Source organism: Penicillium chrysogenum (genome assembly GCF_028827035.1).
Source record: "Penicillium chrysogenum strain IBT 35668 chromosome Unknown utg000004l_segment0_segment0, whole genome shotgun sequence".
Lineage (NCBI taxonomy): Eukaryota > Fungi > Ascomycota > Eurotiomycetes > Eurotiales > Aspergillaceae > Penicillium > Penicillium chrysogenum.
In genome coordinates this window covers 5,952,009-5,970,562 of record NW_026622752.1, presented here as the reverse complement: position 1 = coordinate 5,970,562, position 18,554 = coordinate 5,952,009, and the positions used below count along the sequence as shown (strand labels likewise).

The 18,554-nt window shown below is 48.4% G+C and overlaps 8 protein-coding genes across 8 annotated transcripts; 5 read left to right on the top strand and 3 right to left on the bottom strand.

Annotated features, from left to right (window-relative positions):
- Positions 1 to 530: 530 nt before the first annotated feature.
- Positions 531 to 1,982, top strand: N7489_008210 (uncharacterized protein; the record flags this gene model as incomplete). Its single annotated transcript, XM_056713960.1, has 1 exon — positions 531 to 1,982. One exon carries the CDS (start codon positions 531 to 533, stop codon positions 1,980 to 1,982), a length of 1,452 nt encoding a protein of 483 aa, XP_056567675.1.
- A 1,311-nt stretch (positions 1,983 to 3,293) lies between these two features.
- N7489_008209 (ankyrin repeat domain-containing protein) lies at positions 3,294 to 4,646 on the bottom strand (the record flags this gene model as incomplete). The annotated part of the gene is made up of 1 exon (XM_056713959.1): positions 3,294 to 4,646. The coding sequence occupies one exon, from the start codon at positions 4,644 to 4,646 to the stop codon at positions 3,294 to 3,296; it is 1,353 nt and encodes a 450-aa protein (XP_056567674.1).
- A 639-nt stretch (positions 4,647 to 5,285) lies between these two features.
- On the top strand, positions 5,286 to 5,801 carry N7489_008208 (uncharacterized protein; the record flags this gene model as incomplete). The annotated part of the gene is made up of 1 exon (XM_056713958.1): positions 5,286 to 5,801. The coding sequence occupies one exon, from the start codon at positions 5,286 to 5,288 to the stop codon at positions 5,799 to 5,801; it is 516 nt and encodes a 171-aa protein (XP_056567673.1).
- A 1,523-nt stretch (positions 5,802 to 7,324) lies between these two features.
- Positions 7,325 to 9,336, bottom strand: N7489_008207 (Dyp-type peroxidase; the record flags this gene model as incomplete). Its single annotated transcript, XM_056713957.1, has 8 exons — positions 7,325 to 7,632; positions 7,686 to 8,088; positions 8,126 to 8,246; positions 8,317 to 8,427; positions 8,490 to 8,588; positions 8,648 to 8,958; positions 9,008 to 9,230; positions 9,302 to 9,336. The coding sequence occupies 8 exons, from the start codon at positions 9,334 to 9,336 to the stop codon at positions 7,325 to 7,327; spliced, it is 1,611 nt and encodes a 536-aa protein (XP_056567672.1).
- Positions 9,337 to 10,338: 1,002 nt separating this feature from the next.
- N7489_008206 (uncharacterized protein) lies at positions 10,339 to 10,604 on the top strand (the record flags this gene model as incomplete). Its single annotated transcript, XM_056713956.1, has 2 exons — positions 10,339 to 10,509; positions 10,575 to 10,604. The coding sequence occupies 2 exons, from the start codon at positions 10,339 to 10,341 to the stop codon at positions 10,602 to 10,604; spliced, it is 201 nt and encodes a 66-aa protein (XP_056567671.1).
- Positions 10,605 to 11,374: 770 nt separating this feature from the next.
- Positions 11,375 to 12,028, top strand: N7489_008205 (uncharacterized protein; the record flags this gene model as incomplete). The annotated part of the gene is made up of 3 exons (XM_056713955.1): positions 11,375 to 11,442; positions 11,523 to 11,704; positions 11,862 to 12,028. 3 exons carry the CDS (start codon positions 11,375 to 11,377, stop codon positions 12,026 to 12,028), a joined length of 417 nt encoding a protein of 138 aa, XP_056567670.1.
- A 2,211-nt stretch (positions 12,029 to 14,239) lies between these two features.
- On the bottom strand, positions 14,240 to 14,878 carry N7489_008204 (uncharacterized protein; the record flags this gene model as incomplete). Its single annotated transcript, XM_056713954.1, has 2 exons — positions 14,240 to 14,522; positions 14,754 to 14,878. 2 exons carry the CDS (start codon positions 14,876 to 14,878, stop codon positions 14,240 to 14,242), a joined length of 408 nt encoding a protein of 135 aa, XP_056567669.1.
- A 1,057-nt stretch (positions 14,879 to 15,935) lies between these two features.
- On the top strand, positions 15,936 to 17,050 carry N7489_008203 (uncharacterized protein; the record flags this gene model as incomplete). The annotated part of the gene is made up of 4 exons (XM_056713953.1): positions 15,936 to 16,297; positions 16,351 to 16,380; positions 16,431 to 16,731; positions 16,796 to 17,050. The coding sequence occupies 4 exons, from the start codon at positions 15,936 to 15,938 to the stop codon at positions 17,048 to 17,050; spliced, it is 948 nt and encodes a 315-aa protein (XP_056567668.1).
- Positions 17,051 to 18,554: the final 1,504 nt, after the last annotated feature.

The following is an 18,554-nucleotide window of genomic DNA, read 5'->3' as shown; positions in this document are numbered from 1 at the left end:
TCTTGATATTGGTGCCTCAGGCATCAAATGCAGCGACCCCACTCCCCAGCAACATCGCCGAACCACGATTGGACAAGGCCAAAATGGCACGTCCGCCAACAGAGGGTCCTTGTGATGCACCGTAAATCCTGCAGGAGCGGGGGCTTTTACGCGACGCCCCCCCCTGAAGTCCACAAACCCTCCTGTCCCACGGTGTTCACCCATCCGTACCCAATCTCATCCCCATTATGTCAGATCCACATACCCTATCGCCTGGGAGCCAATCAACCTTGGTGATACGTGACAGGGAGAAGAGAAAACGGACCAGTGCATCGAAGGTCCGAACGGGCTGTGTGACCTGCAAGTAAGTTCCCCAAGTCTACAGAGAAGTGTCGGGTGAACGCTCAGTGGACGAGGAGATCCGCACCGCGTAAACACAATGCACCGATCTACCCGGTCCTAGGATCTCACTTGGGTAGTAAGCCCGGCGCTAATAACCGTTTTAAAGATCTCGTCACAAGAAATGTGACGAAACTCGACCCGCTTGTCTTATGTGCACTCGCGCTGGCCGCGTATGCCAAGGGTACACGGCGCCACCCGATAGGAGAACCCGTGAAGTCCGAGATGCGCGAACTGCGAAGACGAATGGTGGTGCTCTAAACATTGTGCATGTGGGCCAGCAACAAGCCCAATCGGTTGGTTTGGTCCACGTCGTTGATGCGAGTCTAGTTGGCTTGTCGCGGATGGAACGCGACTATCTGTATTCATTCCGTTCGTATACTGCTGGCCAGTGTGCTGGGTATCACTTCGACCCGTTCTGGCAGGTCCTTGTCCATCAAGTCAGTGAATCTTGCCCCGAGGTTCGTCACGCAGCTATTGGTGTCGGTGCCTTGCATCGTAGATTTTCGAACCCCGGTTCAAACCGGAATGACATTTTCCCAATCAAGCAGTCCACAAAGGCCATTGCTTGTCTTCGCACGACTATGATGAAAGATGACCAGTCGGATCCCTCGGCCACAGAGAAGGTTCTGGTAGCCTGCGTTGTTTTAATTACATTCGCTCTATTCCAAGGCGATGTTGATGCCGTTCGCTGTCATCTGCAAGCTGGTACTAAACTCCTTTTGGAGTGGAGAAAGAAAAATACGAAAAGCCCAGTTGCGTCGGTTTTATTACATACATTCGTACAGCTCCATATTCATTGGGCAAGCGCTACCCGCCTCCAGGATTACCTGGGGGGAGAATATCCCTATCTCCGAGAACTTATCCATGATAATCTCGTCGATATCTCTGCATATACCGACGAACTGTCAAAAGCAACTATGCTGGTGTCTGTTCAATGTTGGGCCTTAATGTTGAGCGATCCGGTGTCGTTCGATCCGCAGACCACCAATCTATCGCAAGGATTTACATGGGACACTCCCGCGAACAAAGTCCATCGACTTCAAACGCAAGTGGAGGAGTGTCGTGCTCTCCACAGCAAGACTACCTGTGCCGCAAAGCTCCGTGCCTTCATGGTCCTCCAGATACAGATTGAGATGCTGCAAATTATCCTCGCATCAACATCATTTTCAGGTTCGGAAACAGAATGGGACCCTCTCCTTCCCCATTTCCAAAACATTGCGGATACGGCCGAAGTCTTGTTGAGTAGCTTCAATCACTTGCCCGACCCACTATTTTCTGTTAAGGAGGGATTCTTGGGAAGTCTCATGTTTTGTGGACTCAAGTGCCGGGACTGGACCGTTCGACAGAAAGTGTTGGGTATATGCAAAAGGTACAATCGACGAGAGGGAATGTTTTCCACCGCTGTAGCCGTTCTCCTATTACAGCGTGTGTACGATGTTGAATCTGCAGGGATTTCGCCAGGAGAAGAAATACCCGAGTCCGCTCGTATCCCCCTAGCGTACATCGCCGAATATCCCAACCATTCGAAATTCAGCACCAAAACACACATCAAGTATTCCGACAGGGATGGGAACTGGTACAGCGAATGGCTGTCATCATGACGGGCATCTGTTTAAAGGGATTTGTTTAAAGGGATTAATGATAGACACGAGTTTTATGACCTATATATTTCGGGATAGATTTATATACATCACTGTTTCCGAACCGTCTGGCACGACTACCCAGCAATGAAAAAGTAACTAGAAAAACCTAAAGCCCTTGTCTCTCGAGACGCTGCTAACATTTGCCAGACGATTTGATGAACAAGGTACAGTGATCAGACAGTTTGCATGATTCGAGAGGTTCGTATAAGCCATATTATTCGATATATCGCATGACAGCCCAGTGGGCCGTAATTCGTTCCATCCCAATACCGATCAGACCGCGATGGGCTACCGACACAGGTCGGGCAGTAGAATATACTTGTCGGATCCTATCTTTTTCTGAGCTAACGGCATATAGTGTCAGCCCGACGGGAATACGCCTACTCGAACCTGTTTGCAAAGCCTCCTTTCCAATTGACGCAACAACGATTTCGAACCCGGCGACAGGAACTTGGAGTTCGCTCAATTTAAACCCGGGCTGCAGATTTTAGCCCTTTGGATGACTTTGTTGGTTGCCAGACCACTGAATACTCAATAAACAAATAATTTCCTCGGTTTTCAAGTGGGTTTCACAGACAAACGACGATTTATCTAGGAGTGAGATGAGAAAACGGTTTCTGGGAGCCCTCGGAGTATCCGACGGGCATAAAGGGTACATCTGCACAGAGAATTACTCGGTAGGCCCTTGGATAATTGCAAGGTTGCCTCTACTGTGTCGCCCTCGTTCTGGTCCCGTCGAAGTCACTTCCATGCCTGCAGGGTTCCCTAGGCTTTTCTCTTGCACATGCTTTAGCCTTTTCAATAGCCTATCAAGTTCCTTCTCACCCAGCACATGCTCAAACAAATTAGTGGAATGACTCCTTACGAGTTCGTCCCCGAAGACCCACACCATAAGCCGAATGTGAGCTATACCGAAGTGGCCCATCTAATGTCACTTACTGGACAGAAGTATATCTACGGTGCTAGGGCCTTGTTAGTTCCCGTGACTATAGGTAGACTACCTAGGTGGTCCCTGGGGTGAGGTAACCCAACTCTTAGTGAGCGGGTCTTGTTGCTATCGCCTAGGCCGGAGCGGGATTCGACATACTCTTACGTCTGCTCGCATCGCTATTCGAGTCGAGTATGTAAAGCCTCTACTAGCGGATGACTACTACATGCTGCTAGCGTGTGCCGTTCCTCGTGGCGTCTAGTGTGATCATTTGGCCCTTCAAAAATAAATGTGCGATGACAGACGTAAAAGCAAAGACAACAACCGGAGATTGCTAATGATCAGCACGGATGTTGCTCGGTCCATTTCACCTCTGCCTCTTGTAGCATTGCCCAGGTCGATTGTTCCATTTGCCAAAACATTATCAGTTTCTTGCCACTGTGGTCTACCGCCCGGTAAGGATTCGCACCGTGATCCAGCAGGCAGCGAATAACGGCCTCACATTTACTGTAAACGGCATACGAGAGAGGAGGCTGTCCAAATACATCAGTAATCTCCGGATCTGCGCCACTTTCTAGTATCAGGTTGACTATTGTCTCCTCGGAACCCTCCACGGCCCAGAATAGGACGTGGTCAAAATCTTTGTCCATTCCGCGACCAGGATGTTCGGAACATTCCACATTCACATCTGCCCCATACTCCAGGAGCAATTGCACGAGTCCTAGGTTGCCACTCTGCACAGCAAAGAGAAGAGGCTGCACCCATTCCTCTCGATCACCCGATGAATCATTCGATAAACTAGGAATCTCGGACGGACAGAAATGAGGGTGTGCACCACTTAGAAGTAGCATCTCAGCTATTTGTCGCTTTCCCTGGCTGACTGCGATGGCCAACGCTCTGGTGCGGTGGAGATTCGCAGTTCCGGGGATTAACATCGGGACAATTTCCTCGTGGCGCTTGATCACTGCCACTGTCAACGGATCCACAACGAAGTTCGGATCTGCACCGTGCACAACAAGCAGCGACACTAACTCACTATCTCCGTTGCCCGCAGCCACAGTAAGAGGACTCCGTCCAAAACGAGCGACGTTTACTTGCGCCCCGTGCGTGAGTAGTAACTGAATCAACGAAACATGGCCCGCACGGGCGCCCGCGAACAAGGCCTCAGTCATCAGTTCTGCTTTGTTGGGCTTATCCCCATGTCCCTTAGTATCAGACAAGAGTACCTCGACCACATCCTTATGGCCCTCAAAAGCCGCCAGGTACACAGGTCGGTGGCCTAGAGCGTTTTCAATCCCCTGTCGTGCTCCCGCTTGCAGCAAGTATTTAACCAGAGAAGCATGGCCAGCGCCAGCAGCCAGTCCCAGCGGGGTTAGGCACCCTGGGGCCGTAATGTTAGGGCTCACACCGCGGTCAATCATGAATTTGACGATACTGGTGTGACCCATTCTTGCAGCCACCGAGACGGGATGCGGCCCGAAGAGGATGCTCCGATCCTTGCCACTCGGCTGTTCCGTTAGTAAAGGGGCACCAGCATCTAGCACCTTCTGTAGTGTATCGATCCGGTCATTTCCGCCGCCCAGTTCAAAGCAGAGCTGTTGCCATGGAGCACATTGTATTGGTAAAGACAGGGGTTGCAGACTGCATAGAGGCGGCGGTTTGCCAAGGCCAAGGCAGCGAGAGATGATTCGCATGGTAATAGCGAGGTGATTAAGATAATGAGCTCTGTGGGTAAATTTTCGATCGACATTTTGACCTGGCAGAAATGGTCAGAGCGGGAGAAAGAAGAAGAAGGTTAATTCTCTATCGGCAAAAGGCTAAGTCTGGGTCGAACTCTGCGGCGAGACAACCAAGGTCAACTCGTGGGATGGACTGCCCAGGTGGTGATTTGAGTATGTCACTCGCTGCTACTCTTTTGCGGCGAAAGTCTTCCAATGGTCATGGCAGTGGACACATTGCGGGGAATCGATGGAGTTCACGAGCGCTAGTGAGAAATGAGGTCCACCAGCCAAGTAGCCCTGGAACCTGGCCAGTTAAAATAGGGCTGAAAAAGGGCCCAGGCCTTGTTTGTGCCCTTTTAGGCAAACGAGGCTGAAAAATATCTCAAACGCCCTGCCCCGTAATTTCGTGGCGCTCGTTAAGGGGTTACGGCAGTGGCCGAGTAGTATTCTTGACTCATTGATGTCAACGCTATGTCTCTGCCATCTCTTTCATTTCTCCTGACCTCAACTCTCCAATCCCATCTAGGCCTATAACTTGTGAATACCACACCTTAGTCGATAACACCCTAAAAATGGTCAAAGCAACACTTTCGACCGCCGCATCCCCTCCTAATGCTGGCGAAGACCGCCTTTGGCGCATGCGAAACACACTCCTTCACGTCCTGCGCCGACAATATCGTCCACTGGTACGACCCGACGAACGGGGTGGTCTGCGATCCGCTCGATTGCGGCGGCGGCCGCGCTCCCGTCAAGTACGACGTCCCCTGCTGCGCTGCCTACAGAGGCACAGAGCCCTGCGTCTCGACGACCTCCACTCTCTCCTGCTGGTCGCCGTCGACCGTTGCTGCTTCCTCAACAAGTGCGTCCGCTAGCCCTGCTGAAACTACGTCTGCCTCTGTCATCGCCACGGCTGATACCACTGTCCCATCTTCTACTGGGCCCTCCTCTACTGCAGCTTCTTCCACCGGGGTCGCTGGCGAGAGCTCCACGCACAGTTCGGACACCACTGCCCCTTCGACTACAGAGCCTCCAACGCAGTCGACGGACTCGGAGACTTCTGAAGCTGGGACGGCCAGCTCGAGTGGCTCTGCTCTGCCAGTCTCGACAAATATCGCGGGGGGGCTATAGTGGCTCATTGATGGCAGTTGCTGGGGCTGCAATTGGTGCTGTCATTTTTGTCTAGGTGAAGTTTCGGAGACATGGACCGTATCGTATTCGACATTGTCCGTTCTATGTAATTTAATTGCACGATAGGATTAATACATGCTGTTATGGAGTTTAGTCCACTGGAAATATATATGATCGACTCTAAATTGAGAATTTGCCCAAAAGATGCACGCATATAATGCCGTAGGTCAAACCACTTGCCATAACGGAATATATCTGACTTTGCGGATTGCCTGTGATTATTCATTGGATTATTTTGAAATTTACTGAGTTTGTCAGTCAGTTACAGAATTAGACCTGCTTTATTGAAGTATTGACTGTCCTTACGATTGTCTGCGGTATCTTGTTGATCAGCACCAGACGTGACTATTGAATAACTAGCCAGACTCAGCAACATCAATGAGATCTATCTTAACATTTGAAAGAGAGCAGCGCTTGATTCCCTACGCAGACTCCCACAGTTTACCGATACGCGCGCGCGTTGCCGAAGCCCTTCCTGGCGCCACGGGTAGCTTGTTCCACGTCCGGCTTGAAAGCCAACGAGCCTTCGAAACCGTGTCGCGGTTGACTGTGTCCACTTCTTAGTAGGATCGGGGATGACCATGATATCATGTGTGCGCTATCGGCTTCCTAGGTCGGGTGTAGTATCATGATTCGGTGAGTGACACCTCAGCTATTGTCATCCTCATATACTGTAAATAGCCTATTGTTTACCGTACAATCGAGCAAAGGTATGATACAGCTAAAGAAAAAACAAAGCTGGAGCTATGACGGGATAATTATATATTCAGCCAGCCACCTACATTATACATTACCCCTCTCTGTCCAACAATTTGCAAAGTCTGCAGGCGCTAGTGCACCGTAAAGCAGATACAGAAAAAGTAATCTATATATGCCTAAGTCAAACTATTGCATCGAGTACAGGAGTTTTGTGATGTATCTCCTGTATACAAGTGGAGCTGTGGTGCTGGCAACCCTGTGGCCAGAGGGGCGTAAAAAGCTATGTACCGCTGTGGATGGGGACATGAAAGTCAATGTTCAGCTGGTGAGGACACCCTCGATGAGCCGATCGCCTCTGGACCAATCGTCATAGCGGAATGGGTTGGGTCAAGGACACAAGTTCGGTTGAGTTCGGTCTACGACCATAGATCGGTACGATCGCGATGTAATACACGGGCCAGGATTGGCAGTTGGACGGATCATCTCGATCCCATCTGCAGCCATCTGGGTCTCGCACTGTGGGTGCGATCACCAAAGGTGGTCGAATCGGCTTCATCAGAATGGCCAGCGTTGCGCTATTGCAGGGTCTTCTTCTCCGCGGACTTTGAGAACGTTGAAATGGACATAGTATCGTTGATACTTCACACAGCTACTTGACTTTCAGATATGCTAGAACTTTTGTAATCTGAATTATGTGGAGGTGGGCAAACGTCAAGTGGCATTGAGAAGTACTAGTATTCGACCGAAATTGTGATCAAGTCAACCTATGGGCGGTTGGGCAAGTAGTTTTTCAATGCCTCAATCGAGGGAGTAAAGAAGTATTCCCCACCATGCGGAACAACGATCCTGTCCAGGTCAAGTTTTTTATCGTAGACCTGGGGAGCAGGTTTCTCAAGATCCGAGTCAGGGAAGGGAATTTGAGGAGGCTGTTGGTACTTGGCATTGATTTGATCACCTGTAGACTTCCCGTTCCGGCTTGGATGAACTTGACCAATAATAGGGTCAATTCCCTGGCTGACTCCGCCATTGTGCTTGGCCATGTCCGTTGGGCCATCGGGAGAATTGGCCCACCCTGCAGAGTGTCAGAAAATGCAGTATCTTTTGAGATTCGCGAGAAACACTTACGTTTTTGCTGCGTCACGAACCCATTCTCAATGCTACTCTGGTAACTGACAAACAGCAGGCCACGCTCATGCTGTGTAGTGCCACTTGCCCGTTCCTCGTCAGAGCACCATTCTCCATAAGGAATTCCTCGACGAATCATTACGTGCTTGTTGTAATCGGGATAGTCATCCCGAGGACCAGTCTTGCGCATGTGGGATGCATAAGGACACTTCGTCTGGTCACTGGGGTTATAGTTGAAGTCATCCGTGTTATTCAACGTCTTCATGTTGTTCGTTGTGAACCACGGTTGGTCTTTATTTTTGGAATGGTTGGGGTCCTCCAGGGGGTGAACTTCCATTGGGGCACCTAATGCGTTATGCTTGATCAGTATCTCGAGTATTGGGCTAGGGGCAGGAAATGATTCCTGTATGAGGATTCTAACCTTTAGGCCACCGTCCCACCAACCGTGAGGAAAACAGACCCATTTGATCCATCGCCTTCCCAGACCACGAGACCTCTTTGCCCTGTTCTTGGGCCTTCTTCGTCTCTTCCGCGGCAATAGGACAATTCCTAGCACACCAGCTAGATATGCAAAGTTAGTTCACTTGAACCAAGTCCACAGATGATGACTTCACAATAGGGGGCTACTTACTGGTAGAATTCGGGGACCAGCTGCTCATAAATGCGGAAGACCATGAAGCTACCGTCCTTGGCCCATTCGGGATTCTTGCTTTCATCGCCCTCGCTTCCGACAAAGATAACTCTGAGATATCACAGAATTAGACCTGACAGACCATGTAACAGGATGAGATGATGGTTACTTACCCGGGGTCTATCGGTTTCATTCCGTTAACATTCTGCGCTACCGAAATGTCGTCCAATCCTTTGATGATAGGCTGGCTGATACCATCCGCCCATCCGAAGCTGTGACCATAGATGTTAGCAGTTGCTCCTATATTCGGACGGGGCTTGTCAAAACTGACTGTTCTTCATGATTCTTGAAGACTTTGCCTTCTTTCACATAGACGATTTCAACACTACTACTTTGCTTGTCATCGACATTGAACGTGTAATTAAATGTCTTCTTGATCCATTTCTCAATACTCTCTGGACTTTCACCAGTCACAGTGAGAACACCGTCGATGCCACCACTGCTGGGCTTGAATTCAGGGACCCACTCGCCCTGAGCATCGAGACCTTGGTGGTCTTCAGCTGACTGGCCCTCCTCAGGGGCAGTCATGTCTTTAAACTGGCCACCATTGAAAAAGTCGTCGTTGAGCTTTTCCGCCCCAAGCTGTTGAAAATAAGCATGGGAATCTTTTCTAGCTATTTCCAGTGCTTACCTTAGCAAGGCCATTGGCCGAGAAAGCGATATTGAAGGATACTAATCCTTGAATGAGACCTTCGATGCCTTGGGCTTTCCTTTTGAAGATATCGCTCCGGTTCCTCAGGGCCGCCTCGCCTGTAGTAATGAAATCAGCCATCATTGGTAGTCCCTTCTTGAACTCCTTCACGTTGGTAATTCGAAAGAAGATGAACTTCTCGGCCTTCTTAGGCAGACGAGGCCTGACTGTGTCAGTTCAAAAAAGCAATCCATCATAGATGAGCCCCTAGTAGTAGCTGTGGTTTTGACTTACCAAGTATCTCCCTGGATGTTCTTCCGGTCTGGCATTTTGTCCGATTCATTTTGTGGTTGGTTCAGTAGATTATGCAGGAAATCGTAGATGTGTTGTCCCCTTGCCAAAAGAGTGGATGAGAACATTTTGTACCAGTGATAGTGGATTGAAGGATTTACAGTGAGAGCGGATTGAAGGATTTATGACAGTGAGAGCGGATCGAATCATTTTATAACAGAGAACATTTATGGGACAGAGCTGGGATAGGTCAATAACACTCAGAAAAGGCGGGGTCGAGATGCGTATGTTGTAGCTTGCTATGTTGTGGCTATGTTGTGTTACCGTATATCGCTTCATGCATGCGGAATATTATGCATGGATACATCCATATGTAGATTCATGGAGGTTTTTGACCGGCAGAATATTATGTGATTAAGGAGGTGTGCCCATGTGGGCCAAGGGGTTGCAGCGAATCACATGAATGACGATTACGATTGTAGATCCGCCTCATGAGATCATCCCGCAGGTAGGGAGTAGGTTATGAATCATATAGACTCCGTAGTGGTGCTCCCTTACCCTCTGAGTACGTATCTCCTAGTTAACTATGTCTAACAGTTTACAAGGTCTGCAAGCGCTAGCGTACTGTAATGCAGATACAGAAAAAGCAATCTATGCCCAAGTCTACTAGTTGCATCGAGTACAGATAATTTGTTATGTATCTATCTACTGCATACAAGTGGAGCTGTGGGGTTTGCAAGTCTGGTGAGAAGGGTAGCTAGCTGAGGGGGCTAGCTGAGCTGCACATTTAAGGGTGATCCACCAGCTAATTTGGTCGACCGATCCAGCAAGGGAACTCCGGACGCCGATGATGGACTCCGTACAGGGTAGCGGTGTGTTCATTTGCATCTACGTTCCGCACTGCTTCTGAAATGAACCTTGGAAAATTGAGAGTCTTGGCGAGGCGCTTGAATTATATATAGTATTACCCTTCTCACATTGCCTCAGACAATACTCCCCGCAACAAATTCCCAAAACCCTCCTGCAGCCCTGCGACCAAGATGCTGCTTTACTCCATCCTTGTCGCCACTCTTGGCCTGACTGTTTCTACTGCCTTTGCCGTCAATCAGTACAATGAGCAGCAATCCCTGACCGACTGCCTAAACCTTTGCCACGATGGTCCAAACGACTATAAGTGCCCTCCTACTACCGAAAAAGAACAGCTTTCTAGCGTATGTTCTAGCTTTAAATACCTGCTTTATCATTATAAATGACTGACAAGTGAAATGCGCTATAGGGCTGCTGGACCTGCTGCGACACGGAGTAAACAGTGTGCCTGTACGATGAGCCTTGAAAGATGAAGGTCACTGTCCATCTGGGATGGTAATGCTCAGTTTCTCCAACAGATAGCCAGTTCTTCAATCAATTTAAGATAATATCGATCATATTCATGCTCCTATTGATTTTAGTACTCCGCGTCCCTAGAATGAAAGATTGACTACCCTGATCTTTAGAGTCGGTTAATAACCATCTACATATCCAAGTTGCTTCCCTGATTATTCCATGGGTAAAACAATAGACCACTAATGGCGCTTATTGCCTACTTGGGAATGAGATGCTCACAAGTTATTTCCGCATCCACAGGCTGGATTCCATCTCCCACACCAGCAAAAGTAGTCATCCATGTCACCCTAGTGTTGGTAAGAGGTGGAAATGACGCTGGTGGTGTATGAGCCTGGGGATAATTGCGGGGTGAGCTTTGCAACTGTAGCGGAGGTTGCATCGCAAATGAGTCCATCGTAGTCTCGATCATTGATCGACATCCAGAATAGTGTGGGTTAATATAGATTATCCCTGTCACCTAATCGATTCCCATGATTAGAAATCGTCACATATACAGCGTGTTTTGTTATAGAATATTGTTTAGGGAAAGGAGCGCAAGATCTGAAGTCCCAGACCCCTTCTAGTCATCTTCAACTCTCATCCCCCACCACTTTCATTTCACTACTCTCATGTTGATCTCACTTCATACTCACCTCACTCGCACACTTGCGCACCTTCACGCCTTCACAATCACCAGACATATCTCAGTCAACGATGTCTTCCTCCAATGTTCCCCAGGATGTCAACCCCCGAGAACATCCGGAAATTCAACGATCGCACCGGTGAGCTAGGGATCTTACATATCCCTTTGAGCCACCTTCCAGTTGTTCATTCTGCATCTAAATTGATCGTAGACCGGTAGATCAGCCTACGAGTGGTTTGGCCACATATACGAGACGCCACAGGGCTCTTTGACGCTTGCAGATTCACCACTAGGACAGATCAACAAAATCTGCGGCCCTTCACATCTCAAAGACGCCGAACTGCTCCAAGCCATCGACAAGCGGATCGCCTCAATCGACAAAGCACTTCGAGAGGAGGATGGTAACCGCCTCCGACGTTTCGAGACAACCGAGAGGCCGACTTGGTTACCTACGTGGCTATTTCCGGCATGTCACCATCTATCACCAGCGTGACTATGAGTCCACAAGATCCTGGTCGAGTCTCACGGGTTTTACATCTACTGGAGCATATTGCCAAGGGATTTGGCGGTTACATGGTGTGATTAATGAGCCATCACGCATGATGGCGCTCGACAACGAAGATGACCCGGCGGCTCCGAGCCAGGCATCTAGTGATAACGCCCCGCCCATTTCTGCATTCACCGTCAATGCTGAGAATGATGTTCTGATGATTTCAAACACCTGAAAGTGAAATGGCGCCGTACAGAGCCGACCTGCCTTATCAGAAACAACCTTTCAAGGGGCCATCACGTCAGGTCTGTTTTTGGTGAAGTGCGCCAACTGCTACTGGGACAGCTACGAATGTTCTAAAGCCCAGGTTGAATCGTCTCTGCCCGCGCAACGAAATACCTCCAGAAATTTCGGTCAAGGCTCCCGGGGACCCAGAAACTGAAAGCGAGCTACAATGCACAAATTACGCATTTCTGGTGTCGTCCTCAAAGGATTTCGTTGTTCTCTTCAGAACCTCGATAAGTCTTGTGAATCGAAGCATGAACTCTGTGACATCCAACAAGTGCCCAATCAGAGCGGGGTCGCAAAATACTACGCAAATGCCGTGAATCAAGATCCCCACGCTCCTGGATTGTTCACCAACCCTGTTAATACTGGTCGAACGCAACCAGGACTGGACCGAAACCCAGAAGAAAGTTGTTTCTATTCTGAAGAAGTTGCGTCTCCAAATGCTAGCTGTTGAAATTGCTATGGATAGGCCGGTGTATCAGGCGGCATGGGGAAGTTGAATCTCCAAGATTCCAGCAAATACGCAACACTGATAGAAAACATACAGTGGGCGACCAATGAAGAGGCCCGCAATCAACCCCCCAAGCTCGCATCGCACGCGGAGCCTAACTCAACCAACTAGCATCAGGAACGACTTCTGCTGAAGAATGCACCATGGAAAAAGATCAATGCCAGAATCGCGAGTGCTCTGACCGCCACTCCGTCGGGAGGCACGGTGCAGCGAAACAATACCACGACGCCATTCGCAGACAAAAGAAGAAGCACTAGAATAAGTTTCTCGCAGACAACGATAATATCTATAAAGCCGCTAAATACCTGAAATCGGGAGATGACGCAGTATTCGGGAAGTTACCGCAGCTCGTTAGAGTAGATAGAAAGTAGATAGAACTACTACTATATATCATCAAGAGCAAGTAGAAGAGCTGCTGTTCAAATTCGTAAGGTCTTTGCCTAACGTTATTGACGACGAGGGGACCAGACCACAAAGAGTGCCGGTGGGAATGCCTACTATTAGCCTAGAGGAGGTAGAACGATAGGCTTTTACAGCGAAATCATAGAAGGCGCTAGGTGAAGACGGTCTACCGGCGATAGTCAGGAAGATAACGTGGCCTACGGTCAAGTATGAAAGATGATAGGATTACGCTGCTCACGAGCAACAAAGCGGCGGCTCTGACACTAAGGAATCCTCGACAACAGTCAGGCCAGGAATTCATCTGCCAACTGTACAAGTTGATGAGAAAGCTGTCACGACACGCATTATATATATCGGAGCCTGGAATATCTGAGCGTAACGCTCAGATATAGTGGCCTTTTGGCCTAGTGTGTAACTCGCCAGTCCAGGGGCAGGTTGTAACAAAAGCTACGGAAAAATGGAAACTAGATCAATATCCGGTGGATCTCTACCAGCGAAGACAATAAACTGCGGGGTCTGTTCGGGGCTGACCACGGTGCATCGAACACAGTCTCAATCGCACGGTGATGTGAGCCGTGCTCTGTCCCATGTATCGCGAAATAGAGAGAGGCAGAGGGTTGGCTACTTCCTACAGCGCTTACGGGGCAGCTTCCGTGTTGCCTTAGTTCTGGTGCGTCCACTAGAGGAAGAGTTTGCCGTCAAGGGCTAAGAGCAGAAGGAGCCATCGGAGCAGCAATTGCAAAGGAAGCTCACATAGGTTGACGGGCGGTACCTCAATCAGACATTATACCGAAACGGTGGAGCTTATGGCTCACTAGAGTTCGAAATAATGTAGTAAGGGACTATGCAATCGAATTGGTAAAAATTATGGTTTGGAGCGCTGGAAAGTGCTTTTCTATCTCATAGACTTGTATATACGGTAACATTTCAAGCAACACCTACACCCAACTACCGTAAGTGCTTGGCCTGCTGCCAATTCCACGAATCAGCTCATTGAAATGCGAGATGGGCAATGGCGGTTCAAACAGGAAACTCACGTGGGTTGGCGCCATTGGTCTTGCAATATCAATTTCGAGGATTTCTTTTCGTATATTAGATAGGTTGGACATAATTACTGTGCAATCTCGGGTCTGGTGTTCGGACTGGGGGATATAATATAGGGAAGTTCGAAAAAGCAATCTGTGAAAGTGAGGTAGAGTTTGTAGACGAACAATTATTGCGGATGGAGCGGAGGCCCGGAGCGACCTAGGTCAAATTGGCAAACCCAAATGTGTTATCACGATCTCGGTAGAACGCGATGATGATGTCCCGGGTCTCGGTGCACTCGGGGCCGATGAGACGGTAGAGGTTCTGGGTGTCGGGGTATCTAATGACGCCGGTAATAGCGGGAGTAGAGTCATCTATACGGCGGATGGCGGTAGTGGAGATGTTAATAGTGCCGACGTTCTCTAGGGACGCCGCCTCCTTACCCCGAGACTGCGCTATGTTGGGATGTGGCACGTACGGCGCGACGGCGAAAGTGTAGAGACTGAAACTTGGTTAGCAACCCGAGGTACAAATAGGTAGGGAGGGGGAAGCCAGGGGTACGTGGAGCTGGGAGGAAACTGAAAGGAGACACGGAAGATGAGCCACCAAGACGAGCCACAAAGACTGGCTTTCTGACCTCGGTCAAAGATGCGCGGTCAGTCCTGTGATCATAGGCGGCAGGGTCTCTCCGACGGCGGGGAAAATAGAGGAGAAGGTTCGCAGGGGGGTTGACCGGGGTTTAAATCCTTGGAAGATGCGAAGTTGCTTGTGTGATGGTCGGTGGCCGGGAGCAGGATAGTATGGGGAAAATACAGAAGAAGGTTTGTCAGGAGGGGGCAGCGGCTTAAATAGAGCCATGGCTAGGAATTGCTTGTGTGAGGAAACGGGTTTCTGACCAAGGTCAGAAAATAGCTGCATGAAGGCGGATACGTGATCGGGCATGGTACCTACCTAAGGTAGATATAACTACCTAACTAACTAGAGGATTGTTAGCTAATGGGGGTTTTCTGCCATATAATTCTGCCTCCACTATAGGAATTCCAGTTTACATAGTATAAAAACATGCATTTTGATCAGAAAAAAACGTACATTTCTGTCGAATTAAGCACTGGGGTACTTAATATATTGCACTTGTTAATACGCTAATTCTGAACCGGTAAGTAATGCTGGAGCCCCTTACCTTATCAATGGTCTTCCAACCTTCCTACCTAGGTAGGTAACCAACCTTGGAAGGTTGGAGCCTTGGAATGGACTCGGTAATCCATATGTTGCGGTGGACGTACAACATAATCCAACACAAGGTGCAGCTTGTATATGTAGTCTTTGCCAAGTGCATTACAGCCCTTCACTCCCTCTTTCAGGACATCCTGAAATACGGCGACGTGCCAGCTTCTGGTCTCTGGTTTATCTAATGGTTGCCCCTATTTGCTCTTATATTCCAGCGTTCTCTTATTGCGCAGAGCGCCTAACCACGGGGTTCGGCTTTCAAATATAACTGGGTTCCATAACTCAGTTGGTTAGAGTGTGGTGGAAACGAACGAAAGCAAAGGCTCGTAAACTCTTAGAGAATGGAGAAGAACCATGGAAGTGTTCCACGGTATACAAGCGGCACCGGGGCTGGACACAGCTCCGATAGCTTCCAAGGTGGATTTGGTAATCGCTCAACGCATCCATCCGTGGACCTAGGTAGGCTGGTTTATTAGTGTCATCAATCCTAGTTGAACTTTTCATGTAAAAATTCGGTCAGGAAAACGTGATTGAATAGCCGAAATTCACATGACATGACCTATTTGGAAAGCGGCAAACATCCATCGCTACCTAGGTGTATCTTTATATATATATTCTTACCCTCCCCTCTACTCTCTACTTCTCCTACTCTCCAAGATCTAACTACTGTAAAAACTAGTTTCGAACAATGGAACGGATCTATAATACCCTTCGCGAGAATAGGAAGCTTCCTATGACAGACGAGCAGCTTTCAGACCTCGGAGTCGATTTTCATCAGTTTGATATCCGCACTGGTACAATTTCATCGCCATCGGTTATAAGCTATTTCCTACCTCGGGTTGATTTTCCAGATGTTCTCGATTCGGATCCAGCAGCTTCACCCTTCATGGAGTTCGCAAGCGGGTCTGAAGTGCCAGGTCGTCGCGACTTCCAGCCTATGACTCTTGAGTCATTCGAGACAGTCATGTTCCCAGACATGGTGGCCGATGAATATAACTATTTTACCTTTATAGGGAGTGGTCATTCATTTGACGAATTTCACTATGAAGGGTTTGTATACGTTTTGACCTTTAACTATAAACTTATTACTAATAGTCTTCTAGGATTTCTAGCCTCGGATGGGTAGTAGACCGGTAAGTGGATAAAGTATCTTATATCTCTTAAATACTAACTTACACACTAGTGACACATATTTCCTTGGATGTTATTCCATTGGATGTGGACGCCGACAATTTCCCGACTTTGAAAGCACAGATACCGAGAAGCTGGAGTTTCCTCTAGATTCACTAAGCTGCCATAAGCATAAGGGCCACCAGCGCTCAATAGTCGGGTTCTCCGTCTCTAACCAGGAGAAATGCGGTGATAAACGGCCTTCTTCGATGGAGCTCTTTGCGATCGCTGCATTAACCTATGAAGAAATGACCGAAGTTGATCGGAAAAGGTTGGATAAGAATCGGTCCGACGTGTGCTACTTTACTTTCCCGGTTAGTCTTTCCTTCTTACCTAAGGTATTGTGAGTCTTTTACTAATATCTATGGATATCATTAGCGTTTAGTATTTCTGATGGACAAATTTGGCGGATGCCGTATATTCCAATCCTATTTTGACGGCAAGCTTCATGTTCAATTCTCGGAGCTCCTAGATCTAGGACATATGATTGCTGTGCCTGCTTACGGGGAAAAATACTTTGATATAGTTGACCGAAAAGACTTCCTAGAGAAGTTAAACTTGCTTCTAAAATGGGCACGGCCTTTTCCACAAGGAAACACCGTTGCAAATGTTCCAAGGATGTGTGGCAATTGATTTGCTGGGATGATTTGCTGGGATGATTTGCTGGGATGATTTGCTTGGCTGATTTTGCTAGATACCCTGGTTTTCTTGTTTTCTAGGTCGACGCTGTTCCAAGGAAATGAACACCCTGTTAACAATCCTTCTGCTTTTGGTGGCTTTTATAGTGGGGATTGATCAAGAGCTTCGTTTCAAGCAGGCAGAGCGCATTTCTGGGAGGGCTAACTAGCTCCCTGTGGCACAGGCAGCCGGACGGAATGGTTGTCAGTGGTGATACTGTTTCCCAAGTCATTTCCTTTGAAACTCGCATTGTTGCTTCCATCTAAGCGAAGGCAGTGTACATCGATGCCCACCTAACAGCAATGTTATGATCACCCGATCAAAATTAGCAATTTGTCACATACATAACTGGCAAGGTTGGGGCGATATCACCAGACTGCCCACACCACCAACAGACCGCCATGTCTTGGGGCCTCCCTTGTGGACCTCGAGTTTGGGAATACGATGGTGGACTAGGTTGCTTTCTCATCTGACCCGTCTACCTATCAGTCTCGGTTTAGCTTGCTGATTAGCTCGTCCCGGGGTAACGATTGCTCCCTTTATCATTTCTGTCAAACCCGAAAGAGCTGTAGCAACCTTCTCAGACTAGGTACATGCAGACTACCTAGGTAGGTACATCGAGGGGCAGCATAATCCGAGCCTGATTTCCTAGGGCTTGCCTAACAAGAGCAACGGTCTTCGTGATAGTTACTTCGTCCTAAGATACCATACTTGTTCGGACGGCAGCACTAAAAATTGGTTATTCCAGAGCTCACCCTCGACTCTAGAGATTGGCTGAGATTAGAGTGTATGTAGAGGAAGGTTGAGAAGTACAAATAAAGTGAAGGGAGAGGTGAAATGAAAGAGAAAAAGATGTCAGAACTGTAGGCAGGCAAGGTCAAGCTTAGAGTGCAGATGTTGGGCAGTGAGGGTGAAAGCAAAGAGAAGAAGCCAAATGAGCAGAGAGTTTCTACTTAAATATCTGAAAGATACATCAAGAGACATTTGAAGAAAACCAATCGAAGGCACATATAACTACTACCCAATGAACCATCGACTCGCACCTTCTCTCCTTCACTTTCCCTTCCCCAGGGGCCCTTTCCTTCTGATTCTTCTATCCTCACATCCCCTTCCACCCGTGGACCTTCGTCATTTCGTCATCTACCATTCTCTTCTTCATTCTCGAATTCCTTACCGATTCTCCCAGCGTATCCCAGGGATCAAGATATCGCGGCTCTCGCTTTCATATACGGCCCATGCTAATAATATTAGCCACCTCTCTGCGAACCGCTAAACCGCTACTCCATGTTATAGATCAAACACATTACGTGTCAGTGCGATACCCTTGCGAGGATATTTTTTCTTTTAATTCTTTCTTTCTCTTCTTCTTCTTCTTCGTCTTGTTGTCCCACATCTTCAAATTCATCCCTCTGAACAGCAGGGCATTGGCGTGGCGTCTAGTTGACCCCCCCAAAAGCGA